Here is a 25,678-nt window from a genome sequence, read left to right on the forward strand (position 1 = left end):
ATGTGGTCAGAGTTAAAGCTCAGTCTGTTTCTGGGATCAGGTAAGAGGTCAGCGTCCGGAGAAGAGAGGTGGCTCTTCAGATCCTGCAGACCTCCACCGCGCCGCGCCCTCTGTCCTTCTTGACTGCTTCTTCTCCATCTCTGTTGTCTGGCTCACATTCCTGTCACATCTTCCTTTCTCCCTACCCCTCTTTTCTCTTTTCTCCTCTCTTTTTCTTAACGCTTGTACCTTTGGAATTCCCACTAATAGAATTTAAACAGCTTTTCAAGTTGGTTTTTTGTTCCCTGAAATTGACTTTAGACTCTCCATGAATAATGTGGAAATCAAACGAGTATAAGCTGGTTCATGTCTCTGCAATTAAACAAATAAAATCAACATTCCAATGCTTTCTTCTTCCAGAGTAGCCCACATTTGATTTTTTTTTTTTTTAATTACTGTCACTTGCAATAGATTTTTAAATCTTGTAACCTGGTTACACAAATACCATGGGGCAAAAGCCTTACTTCCTGTAAGAGGAAATCAGGCTTGACTAGCCTCATGCTGGCTTTGAAGAAGTAAAATCAGGGGTTGATAAATTTGCATAGGATAAATATCAAAAGTCGAAAGTCAACAATAGGTGGTAGAGGGAATACCCCAAATTATAAAAGAACAAACTGTTTAAGCCACAATAGAATTATCGTAGAAATAAACCACGGTCCTTCCCACTAAAATATTCCACTTAGAATTGTAAAATATTTTCCTCAATAACTCCTGGAAGGGCCTATTAAGACATTAACGAGGCTGGGCGTGGTGGCTCACACCCCTAATTCCAGCACTTTGGAAGGCCGAGATGGGCGGATCACTTGAAGTTAGGAGTTTGAGACCAGTCTGGCCAATATGGTGAAACCCCATCTCTGCTAAAAATACAAAAATTACCCAGGCGTGGTGGCAGGCGCCTGTAATCCCAGCTACTCGGGAGGCTGAGGCAGGAGAATCACTTGAACCTGGGAGGCAGAAGTTACAGTGAGCCAAGATTGTGCCATTGCACTCCAGCCTGGGGGACAAGAGCAAGACTTCATCTCAAAAAAAAAAAGAGTCAAACTTGAGCCAGGCATGGTGGCTCACGCCTTTAATCTCAGCACTTTGGGAAGCTGATGAAGTCAGGAGTTCGAGACCAGCCTGGGCAACATGCTAATACCCTGTCTCTACCAAAAATTAAAAAATTAGCTGGGTATGGTGGCTCATGCCTGTAATCCCAGCTATTTGGGAGGCTGAGGCACAAGGATGGCTTGAACCCGGGAGGTGGAGCTTGCATTGAGCCAAGATTGTGCCATTCCACTCCAGTCTGGAGTGAAAAAAAAATACATCTCAAAAAAATCACAAAAAGAATAAATATGGGGCCTCATGACTGTATATTACTGGGCTTCTGACCTAGACTGAAAGATCAGGGAAGACTTTCCTGAAGAGAAAGTGAGCTATGATGGGCCCACTGTACTCTAGCCTGGGCAACGTAGTGAGGCTCTGTCTCAATAAAAACACGCAGAATAAAACCACAATAAGAAAATAAGACAATAAAACCACTACAGAACTATTAGAATGGCTAAGACTAAAAGAGTGACCATGCCAAGTGTTGGCAAGGATGTGGAGGCACTGGAACGCTCACGCTGCTGGTGGGAATGTAAGATGGTACAACCACTATGGAAAGCAGTCTGGCAGCTTCTAAAAATTTCAGCATACACCCACCATGCCACTCGGCAATTCCATTCCATTCCCACATGATTTTTACTTAAAGGAAAATCAAGTGGAATGATCTTTAAAGCATTTTTGCCTGACGAATAGATGAAATGTGGGTACGCCCAACACTCCCTGGTCAGTCTTCACAGGGCATATGTGGCCTTGTGGCCCCCAGGAAATACGGCTCTTTCCACAAGTGCTATGTCCACTCTCTTCACCAATCCTAAGATGTTAGTTCCACAGCACTGCTAGCATTGGGCTTTGTCTATTTCTTTCTTTCTTTGTCTTTTTTGAGAGGGGTTCTTGCTCTCTCATCCAGGCTGAAGTGCAGTGATGCAATTTTGGCTCACTGCAACCTCCACTTCCCAGGCTCAAGAGATCATTCCACCTCAGCCTCCCAAGTACCTGGGACTACAGGTGCACACCACCATGCCTGGCTACTTTTTTATATTTTTGGTAGGGACAGGGTTTCTCTATGTTGCCCAGGCTGTCCTGGAACTCCTGAGCTCATGCGATCCGCCCGCCTCAGCCTCCCAGAGTGTTGGGACAGCAGGCGTGAGCCACTGCTCCTGGAGTGGGCTTTGTTTATTTCTATTTCTATTTCCTTTCCCTGTACGGTGAAGAGATTGAAAAACATGCCTTATTTTGCAGGAAGAGATGGAAGGCTAGAAAGAGGAAGTAAATTGTTCAGGTCATAGTGAAACGTTAGCAGGTCTAGAATATCAGCCTCTTTACTCAAAGCCCACAATTTCCAAATATCACAACTTCCTTTCTCTTTACACACTTTAGGGATTTTATTTATTTATTTATTTATTATTTTTTGCCAAAGTGGAACTCCAGGTCAAAGGACTTTGTTGGTCTAGTGTCAAATTAGCTTCCAAGGTGTTGATCTAATCCATGGGGCCACCAGCACTCAAGGATATAGGCGCACAGCAATGCCAGCCTCGTGTTGTAATCCTTTTGCTCATTTTTGCTCCTCTGGTCAGTACACGAAGGCCTGTAAAGATCTTTTCTTTTATTTTTGAGATGGAGTCTCACTCTGTCGCCCAGGCTGGAGTGCAATGGCACAATCTTGGCTCACTGCAACCTCCGCCCCCCGGGTTCAAGCCATTCTCCTGCCCCAGCCAAGTAGCTGGGATTAGAGACACATGCCATCATGCCCGGCTAATTTTTGTATTTTTAGTAGAGACAGCGTTTCACCATGTTGGCCAGGCTGGTCTCGAACTCCTGACCTCGGGTGATCCACCTGCCTCTGCCTCCCAAAGTGCTGGGATTACAGGCATGAGACACCACACCCAGCCAGGCCTATGAAAATCTTTTAGTGTAACTTTTCATGAAGTGCCATAGATCCCTCCTCTTTATAACATAAAGTCCTGTAAACTGCAGGCAGATCAGTTTGCCATAGGAATAATTTGTCTTTGCTGGAACATGCTGGGTGCTTGGCAGATGAGGAGATTGGAAGTGAACCACTGAGATGACTGATGAGCGTCCTCGGCAGGCTGTGTTGCAGGGGGAAGAGTGCAGGTTGTTTATAAGGCCTGGGTCATGCCCCTGGCCACCATTTCCTGGCTTTGTGACTCCAGCTTTACTTCTCCTTCCCAGGGCTCAGTTTTCCTCTCCTTGAAGGGGATGAATGGAACCAGCTCTGGACGCTGAGCTGCCTGGGTGTAAAGGCTTCCTGTAATGGGCAGAAGAGTGGATAGGAGGGCAGCAGGGGAGCTGGACCAAAAGCATCATGTGATTTGCCGTGATCACAGAGGAGTTTCTGGAAGTAGCTTGGGCACAATGTGTGCAAGGAGACAGAAGGGTCTGTGGTGGGGAATAGGACATTCACACGGCCTCCTCCATGGCTTACCTCACACAGCAGTTGTTGATTAGCCAAGAATTTGACAAACAGGCATTAAAGGCCTTCTGAATGTGACACACCACACCCAGCTAGAAGAATATTGCCAAAAATCATTAAAACTACTCTAATCATAGTCTGAGTCAGGCACATCCAGGTGGTGGAAGACTTTACAAAAAAAAAAAAAGTGAACCGTTGCTTTCAATGACATTAAAGAAAATGAAAGGCAGTTGAGGAGCACTCCTAGATTAAAGGGGAGTCCAGAGATGAGATGTAAACCAAAAGGTATCTGAGACAGGTCTCCATCAACTTAGAAGCTTATTTTGCCAAGGTTAAGGACATAGAAAAAGCCATGCAATCATAGAAACAGTCTGTGGTCTGTGCCTTTTTCCAAAGATAATTTTGAGGGCTTCAATATTTAGGGTGGAAAAGCTGGCTGGCGGTGAAAGAAGGAGGGTGTGGTCGCATTACTGAACCCACATGGTGTAAGAGAAGGCAGGAGGTAGGGGAATAATCAATCATGTATTCATCTCACGCTCGGTAAATTGGCACCTTGAGAAAGACAAGGTGAATATGGCCGGGCGTGGTGGCTCACACCTGTAATCCCAGCACTTTGAAAGGCTGAGGTGGGAGGATCTCATGAGCCCAGGAACTTGAGACCAGCATGGACAACATGGCAAAACCCATCTCTACAAAACCACAAAAATTAGCTGGGCGTGGTGGTGGGTGCCTGTAGTCCCAGCTACTCGGGAGGCTGAGGTGAGAGAATGACTTGAGCCCGGGAGACAGAGGTTGCAGTGAGCCAAGATTGTGCCACTGCGCCCCAGCTTGGGAGACAAAGTATGACACTGTCTCAAAAATAAATAAATAAATAGTAAAAAAAATTTTTTTTTTTTTTGAGACGGAGTCTCGCTCTGTCGCCCAGGCTGGAGTGCAGTGGCGCGATCTCGGCTCACTGCAAGCTCCGCCTCCCGGGTTCACGCCATTCTCCTGCCTCAGCCTCCCGAGTAGCTGGGACTACAGGCGCCCGCTACCACGCCCGGCTAATTTTTTGTATTTTTAGTAGAGACGGGGTTTCACCATGTTAGCCAGGATGGTCTCGATCTCCTGACCTCGTGATCCGCCCGCCTCGGCCTCCCAAAGTGCTGGGATTACAGGCGTGAGCCACCGCGCCCGGCCGTAAAAATTTTTTTAAAGAAAGATAAGATGAACATAGAGTAGCTACCTACAGAGATACTTCACCTTTTCTCTGTAGCTGTCTGCTTAGGAACAAAAGGAAAGGCAGTTTCTTGCATGACTCAGCTTCCAGTTTTTTTTTTCCTTCTGTCACAGTGAATTGGGGTCCTGAGTTTTTGTTTCTCTTTCATAAAGACAACGCAGTGCAGTTCATGCTTGACCCCGGATGTTCTCCTGATCAGAAAGCAAAAACGCAATGAGAGATGTCACTGGGACAACAGAGGAAAACTGGAAATGGGCTTCCTATTAGACAACAGTGCATCTGTGTAAACTACACGGGTCTGATCCTGGTCTGTGATTATGTAGGACAAAGCCCTTAAGAATAATCTATATAGGCTGGGCGTGGTGGCTCACACCTGTAATCCTAGCACTTTGGGAGGCCGAGGCAGGTGGATCACCTGAGGTCAAGAGCTCAGGACCAGCCTGGTCAACATGGTGAAACCCTGTCTCTACTATAAATACAAAAATTAGCCGGACGTGGTGGCAGGCACCTGTAATCCCAGCTACTCGGGAGGCAGGGACAGGAGAATTGCTTGAACCTGGAGGGCGGAGGTTGAAGTGAGCAGAGATCACGACACCACTCCAGCTTGGGTGAGAGAGCAAAACTGCATCTAAAAAAAGAGAGAGAGAGAGGAAAAAAAAAGAATAATATATGCTTTTTAAAAATTTTTTTATTTATTTATTTTTTGTGATGGAGCCTGGCTCTGTCACCCAGGTTGGAGTGCAGTGGTGTGATCTAGGCTCACTGCTGCAACCTCCACCACCAGCTTCAAGTGATTCTCCTGCCTCAGCCTCCCAAGTAGCTGGGATTACAGTTGTGTGTCACCATGTCCAGCTAATTTTTATATTTTTAGTAGAGATGGGGTTTCACCATGTTGGCCAGGCTGGTCTTGAATTCCTGACTTAAAGTGATCCTTCCAAAGTGCTGGGATTATAGGCGTGAGTCACTGTGCCCAGCCCCCTTAAGAATAATCTTAAGAAGGTTTTTGCTGAAGCACTTAGTGGTGAGAGTTACAATGTCTACTCCTTGTTTTTAAAATTTAAGAATATTTTAAAAGCATGTGTCGTGTGCGTATAAACAAATACAGTAAAATGTGAAGAGCGGGTGAATCCAGTGAAGGGGATACTTGTGTTTACTGCACTATCCTTGTAGCTTTTCTGCAGGTTTGAAATTTTTCTTTCTTTTTTTTTGAGACGGAGTCTTACTCTGTCGCCCAGGCTGGAGTGCAGTGGCGTGATCTCGGCTCACTGCAACCTCTGCCCCTTGGGTTCAAGCGATTCTCCTGTCTCAGCCTCCGGAGTAGCTGGGACTACAGGTGGCTGCCACTACACCGGGCTAATTTTTGTATTTTTTTTTTTTTAAGTAGAGATAGGGTTTCACCATGTTGTCCAGGTTGGTTTCAAACTCCTGACTTCAATAGATCCACCCGCCTTGGCCTCCCAAAGTGCTAGGATTACTGGCGTGAGTCACCGCGCCCAGCCTGAAAGTTTTCAAAATGAAAACACCGCAGGTCAGGAGTTTGAGACCAGCCTGAACAACATGGTGAAACCCTGTCTCTATTGAAAATACAAAAATTAACCAGACATGGTGGCGTGCACCTGTAGTCCCAGTTACTCGGGAGGCTGAGGTGGGAGAGTTGCTTGAGTCCAGGAGATGGAGGCTGTAGTGACCTGCAGTGAGCTACAACTGCACCACTGTACTCCAGCATAGGTGAGAGCAAAACTCTGTTTCTAAAAAAAAAAAAAAAAAAAAAAAAAATTACTGGGCATGTACTATATGCCATGTAGGTGGTGGAGACATAGCAGGAGATCAGACAAACACTTCCCTGTCTGTGTGGCAAATATTAAACTTGCAATACACTTGCAAAGACAAATAAAGATAAAATTTACAGAGATGTCAAAAATAAGCATATAATTGCAAGTCACATTCATTTCTCTTTCTCTGCTATTCCTGCTCTCGCCTTCCCTCTTCTGCTTCTCCTCTCTCCGTCACAGACACCCCCAACGTCCCTCTGCAGTCACTGACAGATACCCTAGGTTCCTTCCTGTCTTCCTCCTCCCCAGTGTGTTACAGCTGATTTGTACAGCCCTGGACAGGCCCATGGTTAAATAGCTAGGGATTTCATCAGCCTGGTTGGCAAACTGTTGGTAGCTTAAAATCAGACATGCTATGAGTATTTATACCAGAGAAATAGGCCAACACTACGAGGCAGGATTTGTGGGTACTGTTTTTCAGAAAACTTGGTTTTTCAGCACAGCACTGCTCTCCCATCGGCTTCCAGCAAATAAATGTTGCATTTTTCAGATATATCCTAATTCTTTCATAGATATTCAGTCTCTACTCCACCTCTGGCCAAGCCTTTCCTGGTGGTAGGAAACTGGGGACTTGAGTCCTATGTTGTACTGTGAGGGTAGAGAATAGCAGAGAAAGCATGAGAGAAAAGCATGAAAAGAAGAATCAAAAGAAAAGCAATATAAGAAGGAAAGAGAAAGAACAGAGAAGTGGGAAGACAGTGGAGGGTAGAAACTAGGACCGGAAGACATGGGGACAAGCCGATGCCCACTGCACAACGTCCTCATGGGTAGTTGGGCCATTTCCCCATCTGGGGTACAGAGGTGGCCAGGGAGCCCATGAGAAATGAGGAAACTGCCTTCCCAAACTACTGGAGAAAGAGGGTGGGGGTGGTGATCCACATAGCTGGGGTCAGGAGGAAAGAGGGCTGGGAGTCTGGACCAGGGGAACCTAGGGTCAAGATGCCACAGTTTCTAACTATGGAGGGCCTGGGGGCCTGGACTCCTGGGTCTGAGGGAGGAGGGCCTGGGGCCTGGACTCCTGGGTCTGAGAGAGGGAGGCCTGGGACCTGGACTCCTGGGTCGGAGGGAGGAGGGCCTCGGGGCCTGGACTCCTGGGTCTGAGGGAGGAGGGACTGGGGGCCTGGACTCCTGGGTCTGAGGGAGGAGGGACTGGAGGCCTGGACTCCTGGGTTGAAGGAGGAGAGACTGGGGGTCTGGACTCCTGGGTCTGAGGGAGGAGGGGCTGGGGGCCCGGACTCCTGGGTCTGAGGGAGGAGGGACTGGGGGCCTGGACTCCTGGGTTGAAGGAGGAGAGACTGGGGGTCTGGACTCCTGGGTCTGAGGGAGGAGGGACTGGGGGCCCGGACTCCTGGGTCTGAGGGAGGAGGGACTGGGGGCCTGGACTCCTGGGTTGAAGGAGGAGAGACTGGGGGTCTGGACTCCTGGGTCTGAGGGAGGAGGGGCTGGGCGCCTGGACTCCTGGGTCTGAGGGAGGAGTGCCTGGGGGCTGGACTCCTGGGTCTGAGAGAGGAGGGACTGGGGGTCTGGACTCCTGGGTCTGAGGGAGGAGGGGCTGGGGGGGCTGGACTCCTGGGTCTGAGGGAGGAGGGACTGGGGGCCTGGACTCCTGGGTCTGAGGGAGGAGGGTCTGGGGGCCTGGACTCCTGGGTCTGAGGGAGGAGGGGCTGGGGGTCTGGACTCCTGGTTCTGAAGGAGGAGGGGCTGAGGGACTGGGGGTCCTGGACCCTCCATCTGAGGGAGGAGGGGCTGGACTCCTGGACCCGAAGGTCTGAGGAAGAAAGGGGGTCCCTGATAGGCCACTGGGGCCATTGAGACTTGGGGTGGGGCCCAAGCCTCCATTTTGCAAGGCCCTCCCCTCCCCACCCTTTTCTGGGCTGGCTGCTTAAGGGCTGGTATAAAGGACTTGTTTCCTGCTGAAAAAGCAGAAGAGATTACCAGCCACAGACGGGTCATGAGCCCGGTGTTACTGCTGGCCCTCCTGGGGGTCACCCTCCCACTGCCAGGTGACTGATGAGCCCAGCCTGGAGGAGATTCCCTGGAGGCCGGGCAAGGGAACCCTGCTGACATGGATTTGCTCTTGCCACTCCAGGAGTGCAGGCGCTGTTCTGCCAGTTGGGGACAAATCACCGTGTGTGGAAGGTGTCCGACCTGCCCCGGCAATGGACCCCTAAGAACACCAGCTGCGACAGTGGCTTGGGGTGCCAGGACACGTTGATGCTCATTGAGAGCGGTGAGAAGGCCCTGGCGTGCAGAGACCCCGCCCTGTCCCCTCAGTCCCTTGATCCCTGTGCAGGGACTCGGGAGCCACCCCTCCGGGGGGATCGACTCCTAGGGTCCCGGTGATCCCCTTTCCAGCCTCTCAGCCTACGCCATGTAGCAGCGTCTCCCTCCAGGACCCTGGAGGCCTGACCTCCAACCTCGCTTGCCTCCCTCTTTCGGTCCAGGACCCCAAGTGAGCATGGTGCTCTCCAAGGGCTGCACGGAGGCCAAGGACCAGGAACCCCGCGTCACTGAGCACCGGATGGGCCCCGGCCTCTCCCTGATCTCCTACACCTTCGTGTGCCGCCAGGAGGACTTCTGCAACAACCTCGTTAACTCCCTCCCGCTTTGGGCCCCGCAGCCCCCAGCAGGTGCCTGCGGGAGGGTCGGGAGGAGAGGGAGGGGCTGCCAGAAGGGGTTCCACTGAGCACAGAGGGGCTGTTATGGAGTCCCTCCCACCCTCGCTCGCTATGCCGACCCTCGCTCTCTCCATCCCTCCCCTGACTGCTCCCTGACCATCGCCCCGCCCCCCTCCCTTTCCATCCCTCCCCACTCACTCCCGATGCCTCCCACCGACCTGCCACCCGGGAATCCCCGCACCCCTCCTATTCTAAGAGCAAACAGGACGGATTTCTGATATGAAATCACCATTAACTGGGTTATCCTGCATTCTTTTTTTATTCTGTTGCGTTTGGTTCAAGAAGTTCTCCTGCAGGGTTTTTGCTATTTCCTCTTCCTAAGGAAGACTGAACTGTAATTTTCCACTTTCCTTGTCTGGTGTTATAAAGAGTCTAGGGAGATATTTTGCGCTTCTTTTATTGGAACAGCTTGTGAACACAGAAGTCTCCTGTTCTTGGAGCTTTAGTAGCACTTGCAGGTGAAGGCACTGGCTCCTTCCAGGGCACCCCCTCGTTCCCTTGACCAATGAGTCTGCTTCTGTGTCTCCCCTCGGAAGGCCAGACTTTGTTGAAAGGTTCAGACTTGACCATGTCTGAGTCTACATTTGGCCTCAGCAGGACCCTCCTCCACCCTGCCCACCCCCCACCCCCACTTGCCCCCCAAGACCCCTCCCTTTTTTTTTTCTGAGAAAGCGTCTCGCTGTGTCGACCAGGCTGGAGTGCAGTGGCGCAATCTCGGCTCACTGCAACCTCCGACTCCCAGGTTCAAGTGATTCTCCTGCCTCAGCGTCCCAAGTAGCTGGAACTGGAGGAGCCCACCACCACGCCCGGCTAATTTTTGTATTTTTAGTAGAGACAGAGTTTCACTATGTTGGCCAGGCTGGTCTTGAACTCCTGACCTCGTGATCCATCTGCCTCAGCCTCCCAAAGTGCTGGGATTACAGGTGTGAGCCACCACGCCCAGCCAAGACCACTTTCTGTACCCAGCCCTGGGTGCCTCTACCCAGACCTGCTGTTCACTCTCCCTTCCTCTTTTATGGATTACACTTCTTTATTTTCCCACATCCAGATCCCATGATGGGAGCTGCAGAAGGCCCCTTTGGGAAGGCTGAGCAGGTTGACTCCTGAGGCCAGCAAAAGTGGGGTGCAGAGAAGGTATCTGATCAAATCCAGTGCCCTCTCAGTGCCCCCTCACTCTGTCTGTCACTTCCCTAGACCCAGGATCCTTGAGGTGCCCAGTCTGCTTGTCTATGGAAGGCTGTCTGGAGGGGACAACAGAAGAGATCTGCCCCAAGGGGACCACACACTGTTATGATGGCCTCCTCAGGCTCAGGGGAGGTAAGCCTGGGACATCGGGGTCCCTGCGGGGACTGAACTGGAAGGTCTGGGGACTGAGATCTTAGTCTTTGGGGAGTGAGGGTGAGCTGAGGCACGGCATGAGACCCAGAGGAGGGTGAGCCTGGCTTCCTGGAGCTATGCCTGCCTCTGAGGGTTGGGTGGTCCTGGAGGCAGCATCACTGACTCTCCCTCGCTCCCCCTTTCTGCAGGAGGCATCTTCTCCAATCTGAGAGTCCAGGGATGCATGCCCCAGCCAGGTTGCAATCTGCTCAATGGGACACAGGAAATTGGGCCCGTGGGTATGACTGAGAACTGCAATAGGAAAGGTGAGTCCCGCCCCTAGGCTGTGCCCTGGACTGCAGCCTCGGGGCACGATGCCACATGGGGCATCCAGAGCCATCACACCAAAGCCAGCAGGAGGAAGGTCAAGGGTGCAGGGTGGGTTGCTTGGCATGTGGCTTTAGGCAACAGTGAGAGCTGGCGCCCCTGCTGGCTCTCAAGCTGCTGAGAGTGACTAGTTGCTTCAATTTTTGTGTCTCCACACCCCTGGCCTTGGGTAACCCTAGGTCTCCCACTTCCCTAGACCACCATAGCCTCTCTAGCACCCTCACCAGCCCCCGCCCCGCTCATGATGCTGGAGTGCCCCAGCAGCCTTGCCTGCACAGGACAGAACATCTGAGAGAAAATCAAGGGCACATCAGGTGTGACAGAGAAAGCAAGAGTTAAAGGAGGACACTGAGAGGGTCCCCACTTACCCATTTAGGTGCTGCCATGGAAGAGAGTGCCAGGGAATGTCTCCATAAGGAGGGCTCCAAAGCAACAGGAAGCCATGGTGGGGAGGTGGGGATCTTATAGGAATCCCAGCTTCCCTCCTAGAATCAAAGTCTTCCATGCCCCTGCCTCAGTTTCCTTTTCTGCCCACATCACACTAACCCTTAGAGCTTAGAAGAGAGAGTTGTGTGAGTTTTGCACACATTCCTCTGTGTATTTGGCTGTTTCTCCCTAGCTAGGCTGGGAGCCTGAGGCCAGGGGCTTGGTACCACTGGCACCAGGGTTTCCAGCCTTGGTTACCTCAGGAGACGGCTCAGGAAGGGTACCAGGAGGTGTTTGCTCAAGTGAGGACATGCAGGGCTCACTTGAGCAAAGCTCCCTCATGAGTCAGACCCTGTTTCTACCTGAAGGGCCTCCAGGACAAGGAGGGGGAGGTGCTACAGACACAGATGGTCACAGCTTAAGGTGATCAGGGCTGTGGCAAACAGGGATGTGAGGCCTGGGGCAGCTCAGAGGAGGAAAATACTGATGTTGTTGGGGTAGAGAGTCAAGGAGGGCTTTACAGAGGAGGTGGCCTGTGAACCGTGTGTTAAAGATGACCTACAGCTTATTGGTAGAAGAGGAAGAGGACATTGGTGGCAGAGGGAACAGTGTGTAGCAGCTGCATAGGCCTGGAGGTGGGAGTGAGCCTGCTGTTTTCAAGAAGAGTCCCTCACTCCACCTGAGAAGGACTCATCAAGATGAGGGGGTACAGCTGGGATTAGGGGTGATTAGAACTTTTCCAGGTGGACAAGGTGGGTGTGGGGTCGAAGAGGGAGCTGCTCCAAGCCAAAGGCACAGCAGGTGTGAGGCTGAGGAGGAAATGAACTGGCATGCCTTCAGAATGGATACTGGTGGGGGAGGAAGAGTTAAGTGGGGAGCCTGGTGGTCACTCAAGTACCTGAAAACCCAGGCTGAGGGGTGGACCCTCTCCTGAAGGCAGGGGAGCCATGGAAGATTGTGGAGCAGGGAGGGCAGGGTCTGAGCCATTTATCTTTCCTTTTGACTGATGCTGCTGTTAAGGATCTGGCCCTGGTCTCTGGGACCAGATGACACTGATAACCCAGAAGGTATTTCAGAAACAAATCAGACGCAACACATGCCACACACACAGCCCACAATAAGCACAGCAGACACGAATGCGTCACACCATGACACATACACACCACACATCACATACCACACACACACTCCCCCATACCCCTGACATACCACCTATGGAACACAAATCACACACAGAGCACACAATATGCACAACACACACAAATGCATCACACAAGTGCACAATTACTACGTGTACATGTAGTGTGTATGCCACATAGTACACGTCAGGCACCACACACACCCTCCCTCTCAACATATCAGACATGCAATACATACCACACACAACACACAATACACACAACACATCTGGCATGCCACACACACCACATGCAAGCAAAACACAGATACACAGAACACACACCACACCAAACACACAAAACAAACACATACCACATATATCACACACAGTATGTCTACACATGCACGCACCACATAAACATACCATGAACACACCACACACCCCATACCACCACACCCCCCACATGTATACTACACACTCACACACAGCACACATACCTGCACACATCACGCATGTGCACACACTACACAAACACACCACATAAAACACAGCGATTATGCACGAATCAGTGCTGTTCATAGAGATTCATCTTCTGCTTTCAACACTGGAGCCAGATCTTGCAGGCTGTTTTGCCTCCCTGGTGAAGTGCAGTTCAGCAGTTTAGCAGACAGTGAGCATCACAAGACCAGGCATCAGAAACTGGGGGAACAACAAGACGCTGGGGACCAAGTGCAGGAGAGAAGAGGCTTCAGGGTGATGGAACCGCTTATAAGAAGCCACAGCAGTGGGAGGGCTGGGTGCAAGGATGCAGGTTACTAAAAGGGACCATGGCAGCAGCCCCTTGTGAAGAACCAAGGGGCCCAGGCAGATAAGGCCCTGGCTGCGCCTAGAGGAGCTGGGCAGCGGTCCCAGTGAGAGAGCAGGGAAGAGCCCGTGTCTGAATCAGGGACACGTGGGTCCCAGGCCCTGCTCTGCTGCTGAAACAGCTTTCCAGCCTCAGCTTCCCACGAGGATCAAAAGTCTCCATATCTCATGGAGCCTCTTTCCCTGGATTTGGGGAAGAGGAGGGGATGGTTGCAGACATGGGGCGGAAGCAATGCAAAGGCCGTGAGGTAGGTGAGTGCCTGCCAGAAGCACCTGTGCGGAGCAGAGTGATGGAGGGAGCAGGGAGGCGGCCGCGTCTTATCAGGCCTCCCGGGCCATTGGAAGGGCTTAGAATTTTATTCTCCAGAATGGGGACCTCCTGGAGTCTTCGGAGCAGAGGAGTGACATGAACTGACTTAGGTTTACCCAGCCTCCCTCTGCCTGCTGGGTGGAGAATGGAGCGAGAGGAACAGTGACGGACGGGCACAGGGATTGCCCCAGGAGTCAGGTGGGAGCCAAGGTGGGGGGCTTGGAAGCAGCAGAGGTGGTAACGTGGGGTTGGGTTTTGAAGGTTTTCTGCAGCTCAAGCCAGTAGGATTACTTGAGGAACACAACGTGGGAGGGAAAGGGAGTAGTCAAGGACAACACCAATCAGCTAGGCCAGCAGAAACGAGCCGCCACAGGTATAAGTAGGGGAGATGGGAGTGGGGAGAGAAGGGTGGGAGAAGGGAGCAGGAGCCATGATTTTGATTTTGTCATCTGTGAAGTATGCAAATGAGCAGCCCTCCAGGGTGGCATCCGTTCTGCAGGTCGCATGTGTTGGTGGAAGCTGGGGGCTCAGTCTAAGAGTCCCTGCATCATGGGACCGATCCCCCCTGCTCTGTGATGGCCGTGAGGGGAGGCCAGGGGCTGTGGTTTCACACTAGAGCCTTGAGGGCCTCCAGGCCAAGGTAGCCAAGGATGGTCTTCAGTACCTGTCTCCCTCCTGCTCCCAACCCGAACCCTGAGGGTCCAGAGTCCCTGGGTTCCCAGCCTACCTCTGCCACTCACAAGCTGTGTGGCATGGGCAGCTACTGAGCAATCCTGCCTCTGTTTCCCTTGTTGCAAATGAGGGTGTTGATTGTGATCACACCACCTACTGTTGGGGTGCTGTGGGGAAATGAGGCATCCCAGATAAGCTGAGTTCCCTGGGACCTTAGATGGGTGGATCTGTGGGAAGCAATGAGGTCAGCCAGGTGCAGAGACAGTGCTCAGCGGCAGTGCTCAGCCCACCCTGTCCCTTCGCATCTTTTGTTTGGAACATAGGGCTTTGCAACTGAAAGGTATGAGAAAGGTCTCAGGCTGCCTTCCTTATTATTGAAATGAGGACCTTAAAGCTCAGATGGGGAAGCAGAGATGGGCAGAGGATAAGGAAGAGCTTCCATTGCTCTCACAGCTAAAGCAAGGAATGGCTGTTCTCACAGGGCTGTGAGAGGACATCCCTGCGGGTGTTCAAGCAGAAACAGGGAACAATGGGGGTGGGGTTTCGACTCCCAAGTCCCTTCTGAATCCGTGGTTGAGGGACTCCATGGCCAGGTCACCTGGAGTGTGACTCAAGAGCATGATCACCTTCCCTAGCCCAGGACGTGGAGGGACAGACATGGTGGGTTCCTGGCTTACACAGATCCTGGGATTCCTCTCCCCAGATTTTCTGACCTGTCATCGGGGGATCACCTTTATGACACACACAAACTTGGCTCAAGAACCCACTGACTGGACCACATCGAATACCGAGATGTGCGAGGCGGGGCAGGTGTGTCAGGAGACGCTGCTGCTGGTAGATGTAGGTGCGTGGACTGAGGTAGAAGACGAACACCTGTCCCAAGTCCCTGGCAGCTCCCTCCACCCCACTGGATTCTTTCCCCTGAATTTCCTGCTCAGCTCCCTTCACATCTGCAATTTTCAATCCGACTCTTCTTCTCTCTGCATCTTGGGTTCCCCTTATGAAAACTGGGGGTGAAGCAGTGGGAATGACAGTGTCTGCCTTTCTGGGTAGGGGTGACAATGTATGCGGTAATCCCTGCCCAGGGTGGAGAACCATGCCAACACCAGGAATCTCAGTGGCTTCATACATTCTGGAAATGTTTATCCAGCATTTGTTTTAGGCGCTGCAGATCCAATCCCATCTGTATTCCTGCAGCTTTATATGCCTTGAGAAACAGGAAACAAACAAAAAGCAGCAAAGTATGGGGAATGGAGATCCCAGCTCTGCAGAGAAATCTGGCAAGGAAAAGGAGATAGGAAAAGTGAGGGGAAGGCTGCAATTTTAAGCTCAGTGCTCAGGGGAGACTCATGGAGAAGGTGACGTTTGAGCAAGAACTGGGAGGAGGCAGAGCTTCGGGGAGGACCCAGGCCCCAGCCTCCGTCTTTGCCCCACACTAAACATGACCCATACAATTGTGATCAGGGCATTCACCCTCTGCCTGGGGGGTATTGTGAAGGGCAGTGAGTCCAGCTCTGGAGCCCCTGCTGCCCTGGGAGCTGCCCAGTCCCCAGCCCAGCTTTCCCTCTCACCCTCAGGACTCACATCAACCCTGGTGGGGACAAAAGGCTGCAGCGCTGTTGGGGCTCAAAATTCCCAGAAGACCACCATCCACTCAGCCCCTCCTGGGGTGCTTGTGGCCTCCTATACCCACTTCTGCTCCTCGGACCTGTGCAATAGTGCCAGCAGCAGCAGCGTCCTGCTGAACTCCCTCCCTCCTCAAGGTATGGGATCCAGGGTCGTGGAGAAATGAGGCCCAGACACACAGAGACTCTGGCCCAAGGTGGGCGGCTGCTCTGAGCACAAAGTCATGTACCCCTACCTTCCCTCTGCTCCCCAGCTGCCCCTGTCCCAGGAGACCGGCAGTGTCCTACCTGTGTGCAGCCCCTTGGAACCTGTTCAAGTGGCTCCCCCCGAATGACCTGCCCCAGGGGCGCCACTCATTGTTATGATGGGTACATTCATCTCTCAGGAGGTGAGGGCTGCAAGCAGGGCCCCAAGGATGAAGGCGCTGGTGGCCTGGACTCCTGGGTCTGAAGGAGGAGGGGCTGGGGGCCTGGACTCCCGGTCCGAGGGAGGAGGGGCTGGGGGCCTGGTCTCCCGGTCCGAGGGTGGAGGGGCTGGGGGCCAGGGCTCCTGGGTCTGAGGAGCTGAGGCTCTGGACTCCTGGGTCTGAGGGAGAAGGGACTGGGGGCCTGGACTCCTGGGTCTGAGGGAGGAGGGGCTGGGGACTTGGGCTCCTGGGTCTGAGGGAGGAGGGGCTGGGGGCCTGGACCCCTGGGTCTGAGGAGCTGGGGCTGGGGGTCAGGGCTCCTCGGTCTGAGGGAGGAGGGTCTGGGGCCTGGACTCCTGGGTTTACAACTTGGCTGGGCTGTACTCTGTGTCCTTTCTGACTTGGTCTTCTCCCTCTAGGTGGGCTGACCTCCACAATGAGCATTCAGGGCTGCGTGGCCCAACCTTCCAGCTTCTTGTTGAACCACACCAGACAAATCGGGATCTTCTCTGCACATGAGAAGCGTGGTGTGCAGCCTCCTGCCTCTCAGCCTGAGGGAGGTGGGGCTGAGGGCCTGGAGTCTCTCACTTGGGGGGTGGGGCTGGCACTGGCCCCGGCGCTGTGGTGGGGGGCGGTTTGCCCTTCCTGCTAACTCCATTTCCCCCACGATTCTTCACCCCTGCTGACCACCCACACTCAACCGTCCCTCTGACCTCATAACCTAATGGCCTTGGACACCAGATTCTTTCCCATTCTGTCCATGAATCATCTTCCCCACACACAATAGCAACACTGGGGAGAGCCCGGAGCAGCCAGGGTTGCCTATGGGAGAGGGGACGCTGGATGAGTGGCTGCATGTATCTCATAATACAGACCCTGTCCTTTCTCCGAGTGCTGGGATTTCTCCATGTGAGGGGACAGCAGGACACCCAGGGATCTAGCGTGGGGGAGGAGAGGAACCTAATGAGAAAATGACCATCCAAACCCTGCCCTTCATTGGTCTGGTTCACGTCTCCAAACCAGCTTGGATGGTAGCAGACTTCAGGGTGCTCCAGCCAAACGTATTTGGGCATCACCATGACCTGGGAGGGGAAGATGCACTGAGACGTATGAGGCTTCCAGCCTAGCAGCCAGGGCCCTAGCACAAACAGGGGGCTGGCCCCATCTGAGCAACTGCAGGAGAGGTTAGTACAGTCATGCATTGCTTAACGACAGGGACGTGTCGTTAGAAATGTGTCGTTAGGTGATTTTATGACCATAGGAACATTGTAGAGTGCACTTACACCAACCCAGATGGTACAGCCCAATGCACACCCAGGGTGGACGGTAGAGTCGACTGCTCCTAGGCTACAAGCCTGCAGTGCATGTTATGGTGTGAATACTGCAGGCAATCGTAACACCACGGCAAGTATTTGTGCATCTATACACATCTAAACATAGAAAAGGTACAGCATAAATACACTATTGTCATCTCAGGAGACCACCGTTCTATACGCAATTCGTCACTGACCCAAACGTTGCTATGTAGCGTCTGCCTATCGTGGGATAATTGACATAAGGGCTTGAGAGAACTCCAGAAAAAAATGGGTTAGCATTTTCCCAGAGCTGTTACCATTGGGTCTCTCTTACCACCATAGCCCAAAAAGGGTGAGGAGAAGATCCACTGCTGGAATCTGCAGACAGAGAGAGAGAGAGAGAGACATAGACAGAAAGAGACAGAGAGAGCTGAAGAGAGAGCCGGAGACAGAAAGAGAGAGATATTCAGAGAGGGTTGCCTAACAAGAGCTCCTATCTCAAGCTGAAAAACGCGTCCAGCACACAATGGTACTGGGGAGGGAGGTGGGGAACTAAAATTCCAAACTGATGTACTCACTCTGGTCTCCAGTTGAGGTTCCCCATTGACTGAACCCCCTAGAGGCCACAGAAGCAGGAGACTCCACTGGCCCAGCCCCCATAGATCTGCCATTCACAGTAGAGAACAGAGGAGAGGGGAGGGAAGAGGAGAAGAGAGTGAATCTGGAGAAGGAAACAGAACATGTCTAGTACCGTTCACTCCCTTGCCCCTCGGCATCCACCCTTTCCCTTTGTCCAGATGAAAATCAGAGTCCAGGACGGGCTCGGTGGCTCACGCCTATAATGCCAGCACTTTGGGAAGCCGAGGCGGGAGGATCACTTGAGCCCAGGAGTTTGAGACCAGCCTGGGCAACATAGTGAAACCGCTTCTCTACAAAAAAATACAAACAATAAGCCAGGTGTGGTGGTGCGCGCCTGTGGTCCCAGTTACTCAGAAGGCAGAGGGAGGAGGATCACCTGAATCCAGGAGGTCAAGGCTGCAGTGAGCCAAGACTGCACCACTGCACTCCAGCCTGGGCGACACAGCGAGACCCTGTCTCAAGGGGGAAAAAAAAATAATCAGAGTCCTCTGTACAGATGACACACAATTCCAGTCCTTCCCTCTGTCACAGTAACAGTGTGTGATGGTGACAGTGATGTCCTCCTCCCATTGTGCTGGGCACCAGTTCTTCGCCCACAATGAGAGGAAGATGGGGAGAAGATGGCTTCCAATAGCACTGCTGAGGTCCTGGGGGCGGGGCTGCTGGTGCTCAGAGCTGCTTTCTTCCAGTACATTCCACATTGTCTTCCCACTTCCAAAACCTCCTTTGGATGTTATTTGTTACCTGCAATGTAACCCAAATCTTGATTCCTATGGAGAATGAGTCTTGGATGGCCTTGTCTTTAGCGGGTTTCTATAGTTTTCCATGGAACAGGGCCCTGGCCAAGGAAATGTTACCGCCATGAGTTGCCTGCCTTCGAAAATAGCCTCCTTGTCCCAGCCACCCGACCTCCCTCTGTAATCAGATGCCATTCCCCCGACTGCAGAGTGACCTCTCCTTTGCCTGCTGTTTTGGCAGCACAAGGGGCACAGGATGGCTGGAGGGCTGTCATGGCTTCCTGCAGATCAGAACTAGGAAGAGATTCCTCATCCACAGCAGCCCAGGGCCACGGGGACAAAGAGCAAGCATTCTCTCAGTGGGCTGGCAGGTGCAATCATGGGAGGGACCTGCCCTTATTCTTCCTGTCTTTCCTGGATCTTTGCATCTGGCCCTGGGGAAAGTGACTCGATAGCCTGGTTGCTGGTTTATAAGATGTGTGGCATCTCCTGTGGGTGGTGGGGTACGGTCTCCCTCCTGGTGCCCTGATAAGCCACACACGAGCCATTGCACCAATCTGAGAAGCAGCTGTCTCTGTATAGTGGGGCACCTGAGACGGTCAGTGGGTGTGAGTTAATTACCCCCCATTCTTTGCGTTAACATGTGTCCCCAGTGGAAGCAATCCTGCACAGGTTCCAGAGCCACAGGGAAGGCGCTATTCACAGAAGCACTGAGCAGGGTCCAGGGAAGGCCAACTGGAACCCCCAGTTGGGAAGCCCTGTGACCTCATACAGAGGAGGAAAGTGCAGACCAGGCTTATGGATGGGTCCTCACAGTGAGCTGGCACCCAGCAGAAGTGGACGGCAGCTGCCTTAGTGCCCACTTCAGGTGGTCCTGAGGAGTGATGAAGGGAAATCCTTCAGATGGGCAGAACCTCAGGGTTTCTGCAAGGAGGGATGGACTTGGGTCCATTGCATGAACCCAGAGCGGGCCACATGGTCAAGGACTTGAAGAGAATAAAAGAGTAAACTTAAGACAGGGAGGACACATGGATGTTCCTCTGGGGATGGGCACAAAGTGTGAGCTATGCCGTCCCCACCCTTAAGCCCAGAACCTGTGCTGTGAGGATGAGGTTCTTGGTGTTTGGTGGATGGTGTCAGGCAGACTCTGTCCCTCAGAGCTTGTTCAGGGGGTCCAGGTGCAGATGGCCACATGGATAGGGAGGACGGCGACGTACCTTACCACAAGTGGACTGAATCTCTCAGCACTGGCCTGGCTGCACACTGTACCCAGCCCTGCCCAGTGTAGGCAGAGCCCGGGGCTAAGCCCCTGGAAGGCATCATTTTACAGGAGGACTACCCGGCCACTGCAGATAGGCTGGCCACACAGGACACGTCCCATCCTGGAAGGGACTGGGCTTTGTCCTCACACGGATACACACACACTGGGGGTTCCAGTTGGCCTTCCCTGGACCCTGCTCAGTGCTTCCGTGAACAGGGCCTTTCCTGTGGCTCTGGAACCTATGCAGGATTGCTTCCACTGGGGACACATGTTAACGCAAAGAATGGGGGGTAATTAACTGACACCCATGGAACCCACTGACCGTCTCAGGTGCCCCACTATACAGAGACAGCTGCTTCTCAGATTGGCGCAATGGCTCATGTGCGGCTTATCAGGGCACCAGGAGGGAGACTGTACCCCGCCACCCCACAAGAGATGCCACACATCTTATAAACCAGCAACCAAGCTATCGGGTCACTTTCCCCAGGGCCAGATGCAAAGATCCAGGAAAGACAGGAAGAATAAGAGCGGGTCCCTCCCATGATTGCACCTGCCAGCCCACTGAGAGAATGCTTGCTCTTTGTCCCCGTGGCCCTGGGCTGCTGTGGATGAGGAATCTCTTCCTAGTTCTGATCTGCAGGAAGCCATGACAGCCCTCCAGCCATCCTGTGCCCCTTGTGCTGCCAAAACAGCAGGCAAAGGAGAGGTCACTCTGCAGTCGGGGGAATGGCATCTGATTACAGAGGGAGGTCGGGTGGCTGGGACAAGGAGGCTATTTTCGAAGGCAGGCAACTCATGGCGGTAACATTTCCTTGGCCAGGGCCCTGTTCCATGGAAAACTATAGAAACCCGCTAAAGACAAGGCCATCCAAGACTCATTCTCCATAGGAATCAAGATTTGGGTTACATTGCAGATAACAAATAACATCCAAAGGAGGTTTTGGAGGTGGGAAGACAATGTGGAATGTACTGGAAGAAAGCAGCTCTGAGCACCAGCAGCCCCGCCCCCAGGACCTCAGCAGTGCTATTGGAAGCCATCTCCTCCCCATCTTCCTCTCATTGTGGGCGAAGAACTGGTGCCCAGCACAATGGGAGGAGGACATCACTGTCACCATCACACACTCTTACTGTGACAGAGGGAAGGACTGGAATTGTGTGTCATCTGTACGGAGGACTCTGATTTTTTTTTCCCCCTTGAGACAGGGTCTTGCTGTGTCGCCCAGGCTGGAGTGCAGTGGTGCAGTCTTGGCTCACTGCAGCCTTGACCTCTTGGACTCAGCCTTCTGAGTAGCTGGGACCACAGGCGCGCACCACCACACCCGGCTAATTTTTTGTATTCTTAGTGGAGACGGGATTTCACGGTATTAGCCAGGATGGTCTCAATCTCCTGACCTCGTGATGTGCCCGCCTCGGCCTCCCAAAGTACTGGGACTACAGACAGGCACGCACCACCACACCCGGCTAATTTTTTGTATTTTTTGTAGAGAAGCAGTTTCACTATGTTGCCCAGGCTGGTCTCAAACTCCTGGGCTCAAGTGATCCTCCCACCTCAGCTTCCCAAAGTGCTGGCATTACAGGCGTGAGCCACCGAGCCCGTCCTGGACTCTGATTTTCATCTGGACAAAGGGAAAGGGTGGATGCCGAGGGGCAAGGGAGTGAACGGTACTAGACGTGTTCTGTTTCCTTCTCCAGATTCACTCTCTTCTCTTCCCTCTCCTCTCCTCTGTTCTCTACTGTGAATGGCAGATCTATGGGGGCTGGGCCAGTGGAGTCTCCTGCTTCTGTGGCCTCTAGGGGGTTCAGTCAATGGGGAACCTCAACTGGAGACCAGAGTGAGTACATCAGTTTGGAATTTTAGTTCCCCACCTCCCTCCCCAGTATCATTGTGGGCTGGACGCGTTTTTCAGCCTGAGATGGGAGCTCTTGTTAGGCAACCCTCTCTGAATATCTCTCTCTTTCTGTCTCCGGCTCTCTCCAGCTCTCTCTGTCTCTTTCTGTCTATGTCTCTCTCTCTCTCTCTCTCTGTCTGCAGATTCCAGCAGTGGCTCTTCTCCTCACCCTTTGTGGGCTATGGTGGTAAGAGAGACCCAATGGTAACAGCTCTAGGAAAATGCTAACCCATTTTTTTCTGGAGTTCTCTTTAGCCCTTATGTCAATTATCCCACGATAGGCAGATGCTACATAGCAACGTTTGGGTCAGTGACGAATTGCGTATAGAACAGTGGTCCCTGAGATGACAATACTGTATTTATGCCGTACCTTTTCTATGTTTAGATGTGTATAGATGCGCAAATACTTGCCGTGGTGTTACGATGCCTGCAGTATTCACACCATAACATGCACTGCAGGCTTGTAGCCTAAGAGCAGTCAACTCTACCATCCATCCTGGGTGTGTATTGGGCTGTACCATCTGGGTTGGTGTAAGTGCACTCTACAATGTTCCTTTCGTGATAAAATCACCTAACGACACATTTCTAACGACACGTCCCTGTCGTTAAGCAATGCATGACTGTACTAACCTCTCCTGCAGTTGCTCAGATGGGGCCAGCCCCCTGTTTGTGCTAGGGCCCTGGCTGCTAGGCTGGAAGCCTCATACGTCTCAGTGCATCTTCCCCTCCCAGGTCATGGTGATGCCCAAATACATTTGGCTGGAGCACCCTGAAGTCTCTGCTACCATCCAAGCTGGTTTGGAGACATGAACCAGACCAATGAAGGGCAGGCTTTGGATGGCCATTTTCTCATTAGGTTCCTCTCCTCCACCACGCTAGATCCCTGGACGTCCTGCTGTCCCCTTACATGGAGAAATCCCAGCACTGGGAGAAAGCACAGGGTCTTTATTATCAGACACATGCAGCCACTCCTCCAGTGTCCCCTCTCCCACAGGGCAAGTCCGGCTGCTCCAGGCTCTCCCCAGTGTTGCTATTAGGTGAGTAGATATGAATGATTGTGTGTGGGGAAGATGATTCATGGACAGGATGGGGAAATAATCTGGTGTCCAGGGCCATTAGGTTACAAGCACAAGGGACGGTTGAGTGTGGTGGTGAGCAGCGGTGAAGAATCGTGGGGGAAATGGAGTTAGCAGGAAGGGCAAACTGCTCCCCACCACAGCGCTAGGGCCAGTGCTAGCCCCACCCCGCAAGTGAGACACTCCAGGCCCCCAGCCTACCTCCCTCAGGCTGAGGGGCAGGAGGCGGCTCATCACCCTTCTCACACACAGAGAAGATCCCGATTTGTCTGGTGTGGTTCAACAAGGAGCTGGAAGGTTGGGCCACATAGCCCTGAATGCTCATTCTGGTGATCAGCCCACCTAGAGGGAGAAGACCAAGTCAGAAAGGACACAGAGTACAGCCCAGCCAAATTCATAAACCCAGGAGTCCAGGCCCCAGACCCTCCTCCCTCAAACGCAGGAGCTCAGACCCCCAGCCCCTCCTACCTCAGACCCAGGAGTCCAGGCCTCCAGCCCCTCCCTGCTCAGACCCAGGAGTACAGGCCCCCAGCCCCTTCTCCCTCAGTCCCAGGAGCCCAGGACACCAGCGCCTTCATACTTGGGGCCCTGCTTGCAGCACTCACCTCCTGAGAGATGAATGTACCCATCATAACAATGAGTGGCGCCCCTGGGGCAGGTCATTCGGGGGGAGCCACTTGAGCAGGTTCCAAGGGGCTGCACACAGGTAGGACACTGCCGGTCTCCTGGGACAGGGGCAGCTGGGGAGCAGAGGAAAGGTGGGGGTACATGACTTTGTGCTCAGAGCAGCCGCCCACCTTGGGCCAGAGTCTCTGTGTGTCTGGGCCTCATTTCTCCACGGCCCCGGATCCCATACCTTGAGGAGGGAGGGAGTTCAGCCGAACGCTGCTGCTGCTGGCACTATTGCACAGGTCCGAGGAGCAGAAGTGGGTATAGGAGGCCACAAGCACCCCAGGAGGGGCTGAGTGGATGGTGGTCTTCTGGGAATTTTGAGCCCCAACAGCGCTGCAGCTTTTGGTCGACTCCAGGGTTGATGTGAGTCCTGAGGGTGAGAGGGAAAGCTGGGCTGGGGACTGGGCAGCTCCCAGGGCAGCAGGGGCTCCAGAACTGGACTCACTGCCCTTCACAATACCCCCCAGGCAGAGGGTGAATGCCCTGATCACAACTGCATGGGTCATGTTTAGTGTGGGGCAAAGACGGAGGCTGGGGCCTGGGTCCTCCCCGAAGCTCTGCTTCCTCCCAGTTCTCGCTCAAACGTCACCTTCTCCATGATCTCCCCTGAGCACTGAGCTTAAAATTGCAGCCTTCCCCTCACTTTTCCTATCTCCTTTTCCTTGCCAGATTTCTCTCCAGAGTTGGGATCTCCATTCCCCATACTTTGCTGCTTTTTGTTTGTTTGTTTCCTGTTTCTCAAGGCATATAAAGCTGCAGGAATACAGATGGGATTGGATCTGCGGCGCCTAAAACAAATGCTGGGTAAATATTTCCAGAATGTATGAAGTCACTGAGATTCCTGGTGTTGGCATGGTTCTCCACCCTGGGCAGGGATTACCGCATACATTGTCACCCCTACCCAGAAAGGCAGACACTGTCATTCCCACTGCTTCACCCCCAGTTTTCATAAGGGGAGCCCAAGATGCAGAGAGAAGAAGAGTCGGATTGAAAATTGCAGATGTGAAGGGAGCTGAGCAGGAAATTCAGGGGAAAGAATCCAGTGGGGTGGAGGGAGCTGCCAGGGACTTGGGACAGGTGTTCGTCTTCTACCTCAGTCCACGCACCTACATCTACCAGCAGCAGCGTCTCCTGACACACCTGCCCCGCCTCGCACATCTCGGTATTCGATGTGGTCCAGTCAGTGGGTTCTTGAGCCAAGTTTGTGTGTGTCATAAAGGTGATCCCCCGATGACAGGTCAGAAAATCTGGGGAGAGGAATCCCAGGATCTGTGTAAGCCAGGAACCCACCATGTCTGTCCCTCCACTTCCTGGGCTAGGGAAGGTGATCATGCTCTTGAGTCACACTCCAGGTGACCTGGCCATGGAGTCCCTCAACCACGGATTCAGAAAGGACTTGGAATTCCAAACCCCACCCCCATTGTTCCCCGTTTCTGCTTGAACACCCGCAGGGACGTCCTCTCACAGCCCTGTGAGAACAGCCATTCCTTGCTTTAGCTGTGAGAGCAATGGAAGCTCTTCCTGAGCCTCTGCCCATCTCTGCTTCCCCATCTGAGCTTTAAGGTCCTCATTTCAATAATAAGGAAGGCAGCCTGAGACCTTTCTCATACCTTTCAGTTGCAAAGCCCTATGTTCCAAACAAAAGATGCGAAGGGACAGGGTGGGCTGAGCACTGCCGCTGAGCACTGTCTCTGCA

At 52.8% G+C, this 25,678-nt stretch overlaps 2 protein-coding genes and 1 long non-coding RNA gene across 3 annotated transcripts; 1 reads left to right on the plus strand and 2 right to left on the minus strand.

The window, feature by feature from the left end:
* The first annotated feature begins 8,511 nt into the window (after window positions 1-8,511).
* LOC742336 (CD177 antigen) lies at window positions 8,512-17,299 on the plus strand. Its single transcript, XM_024351420.3, has 9 exons — window positions 8,512-8,610; window positions 8,697-8,837; window positions 9,052-9,237; window positions 10,480-10,602; window positions 10,812-10,928; window positions 15,085-15,225; window positions 15,959-16,144; window positions 16,261-16,395; window positions 16,833-17,299. Exons 1-9 carry the CDS (start codon window positions 8,559-8,561, stop codon window positions 17,063-17,065), a joined length of 1,314 nt encoding a protein of 437 aa, XP_024207188.2. The 5' UTR covers window positions 8,512-8,558; the 3' UTR covers window positions 17,066-17,299.
* Window positions 17,300-17,326: 27 nt separating this feature from the next.
* On the minus strand, window positions 17,327-18,806 carry LOC134809050 (uncharacterized). Its single transcript, XR_010153587.1, has 3 exons — window positions 18,724-18,806; window positions 18,287-18,372; window positions 17,327-17,843 (listed from the first exon to the last, which is right to left on the minus strand). It is a non-coding gene; the product is annotated as an uncharacterized LOC134809050 (long non-coding RNA).
* A 1,074-nt stretch (window positions 18,807-19,880) lies between these two features.
* On the minus strand, window positions 19,881-25,391 carry LOC742388 (CD177 antigen-like). The gene is made up of 6 exons (XM_054672928.1): window positions 25,089-25,391; window positions 24,167-24,352; window positions 23,916-24,050; window positions 23,512-23,652; window positions 20,494-20,603; window positions 19,881-19,958 (listed from the first exon to the last, which is right to left on the minus strand). Exons 1-6 carry the CDS (start codon window positions 25,312-25,314, stop codon window positions 19,881-19,883), a joined length of 876 nt encoding a protein of 291 aa, XP_054528903.1. The 5' UTR covers window positions 25,315-25,391.
* Between the last annotated feature and the right edge of the window lie 287 nt (window positions 25,392-25,678).

The sequence above is a fragment of the Pan troglodytes genome, chromosome 20 (genome assembly GCF_028858775.2).
Source record: "Pan troglodytes isolate AG18354 chromosome 20, NHGRI_mPanTro3-v2.0_pri, whole genome shotgun sequence".
In the NCBI taxonomy this organism is placed as follows: Eukaryota; Metazoa; Chordata; class Mammalia; order Primates; family Hominidae; genus Pan; species Pan troglodytes.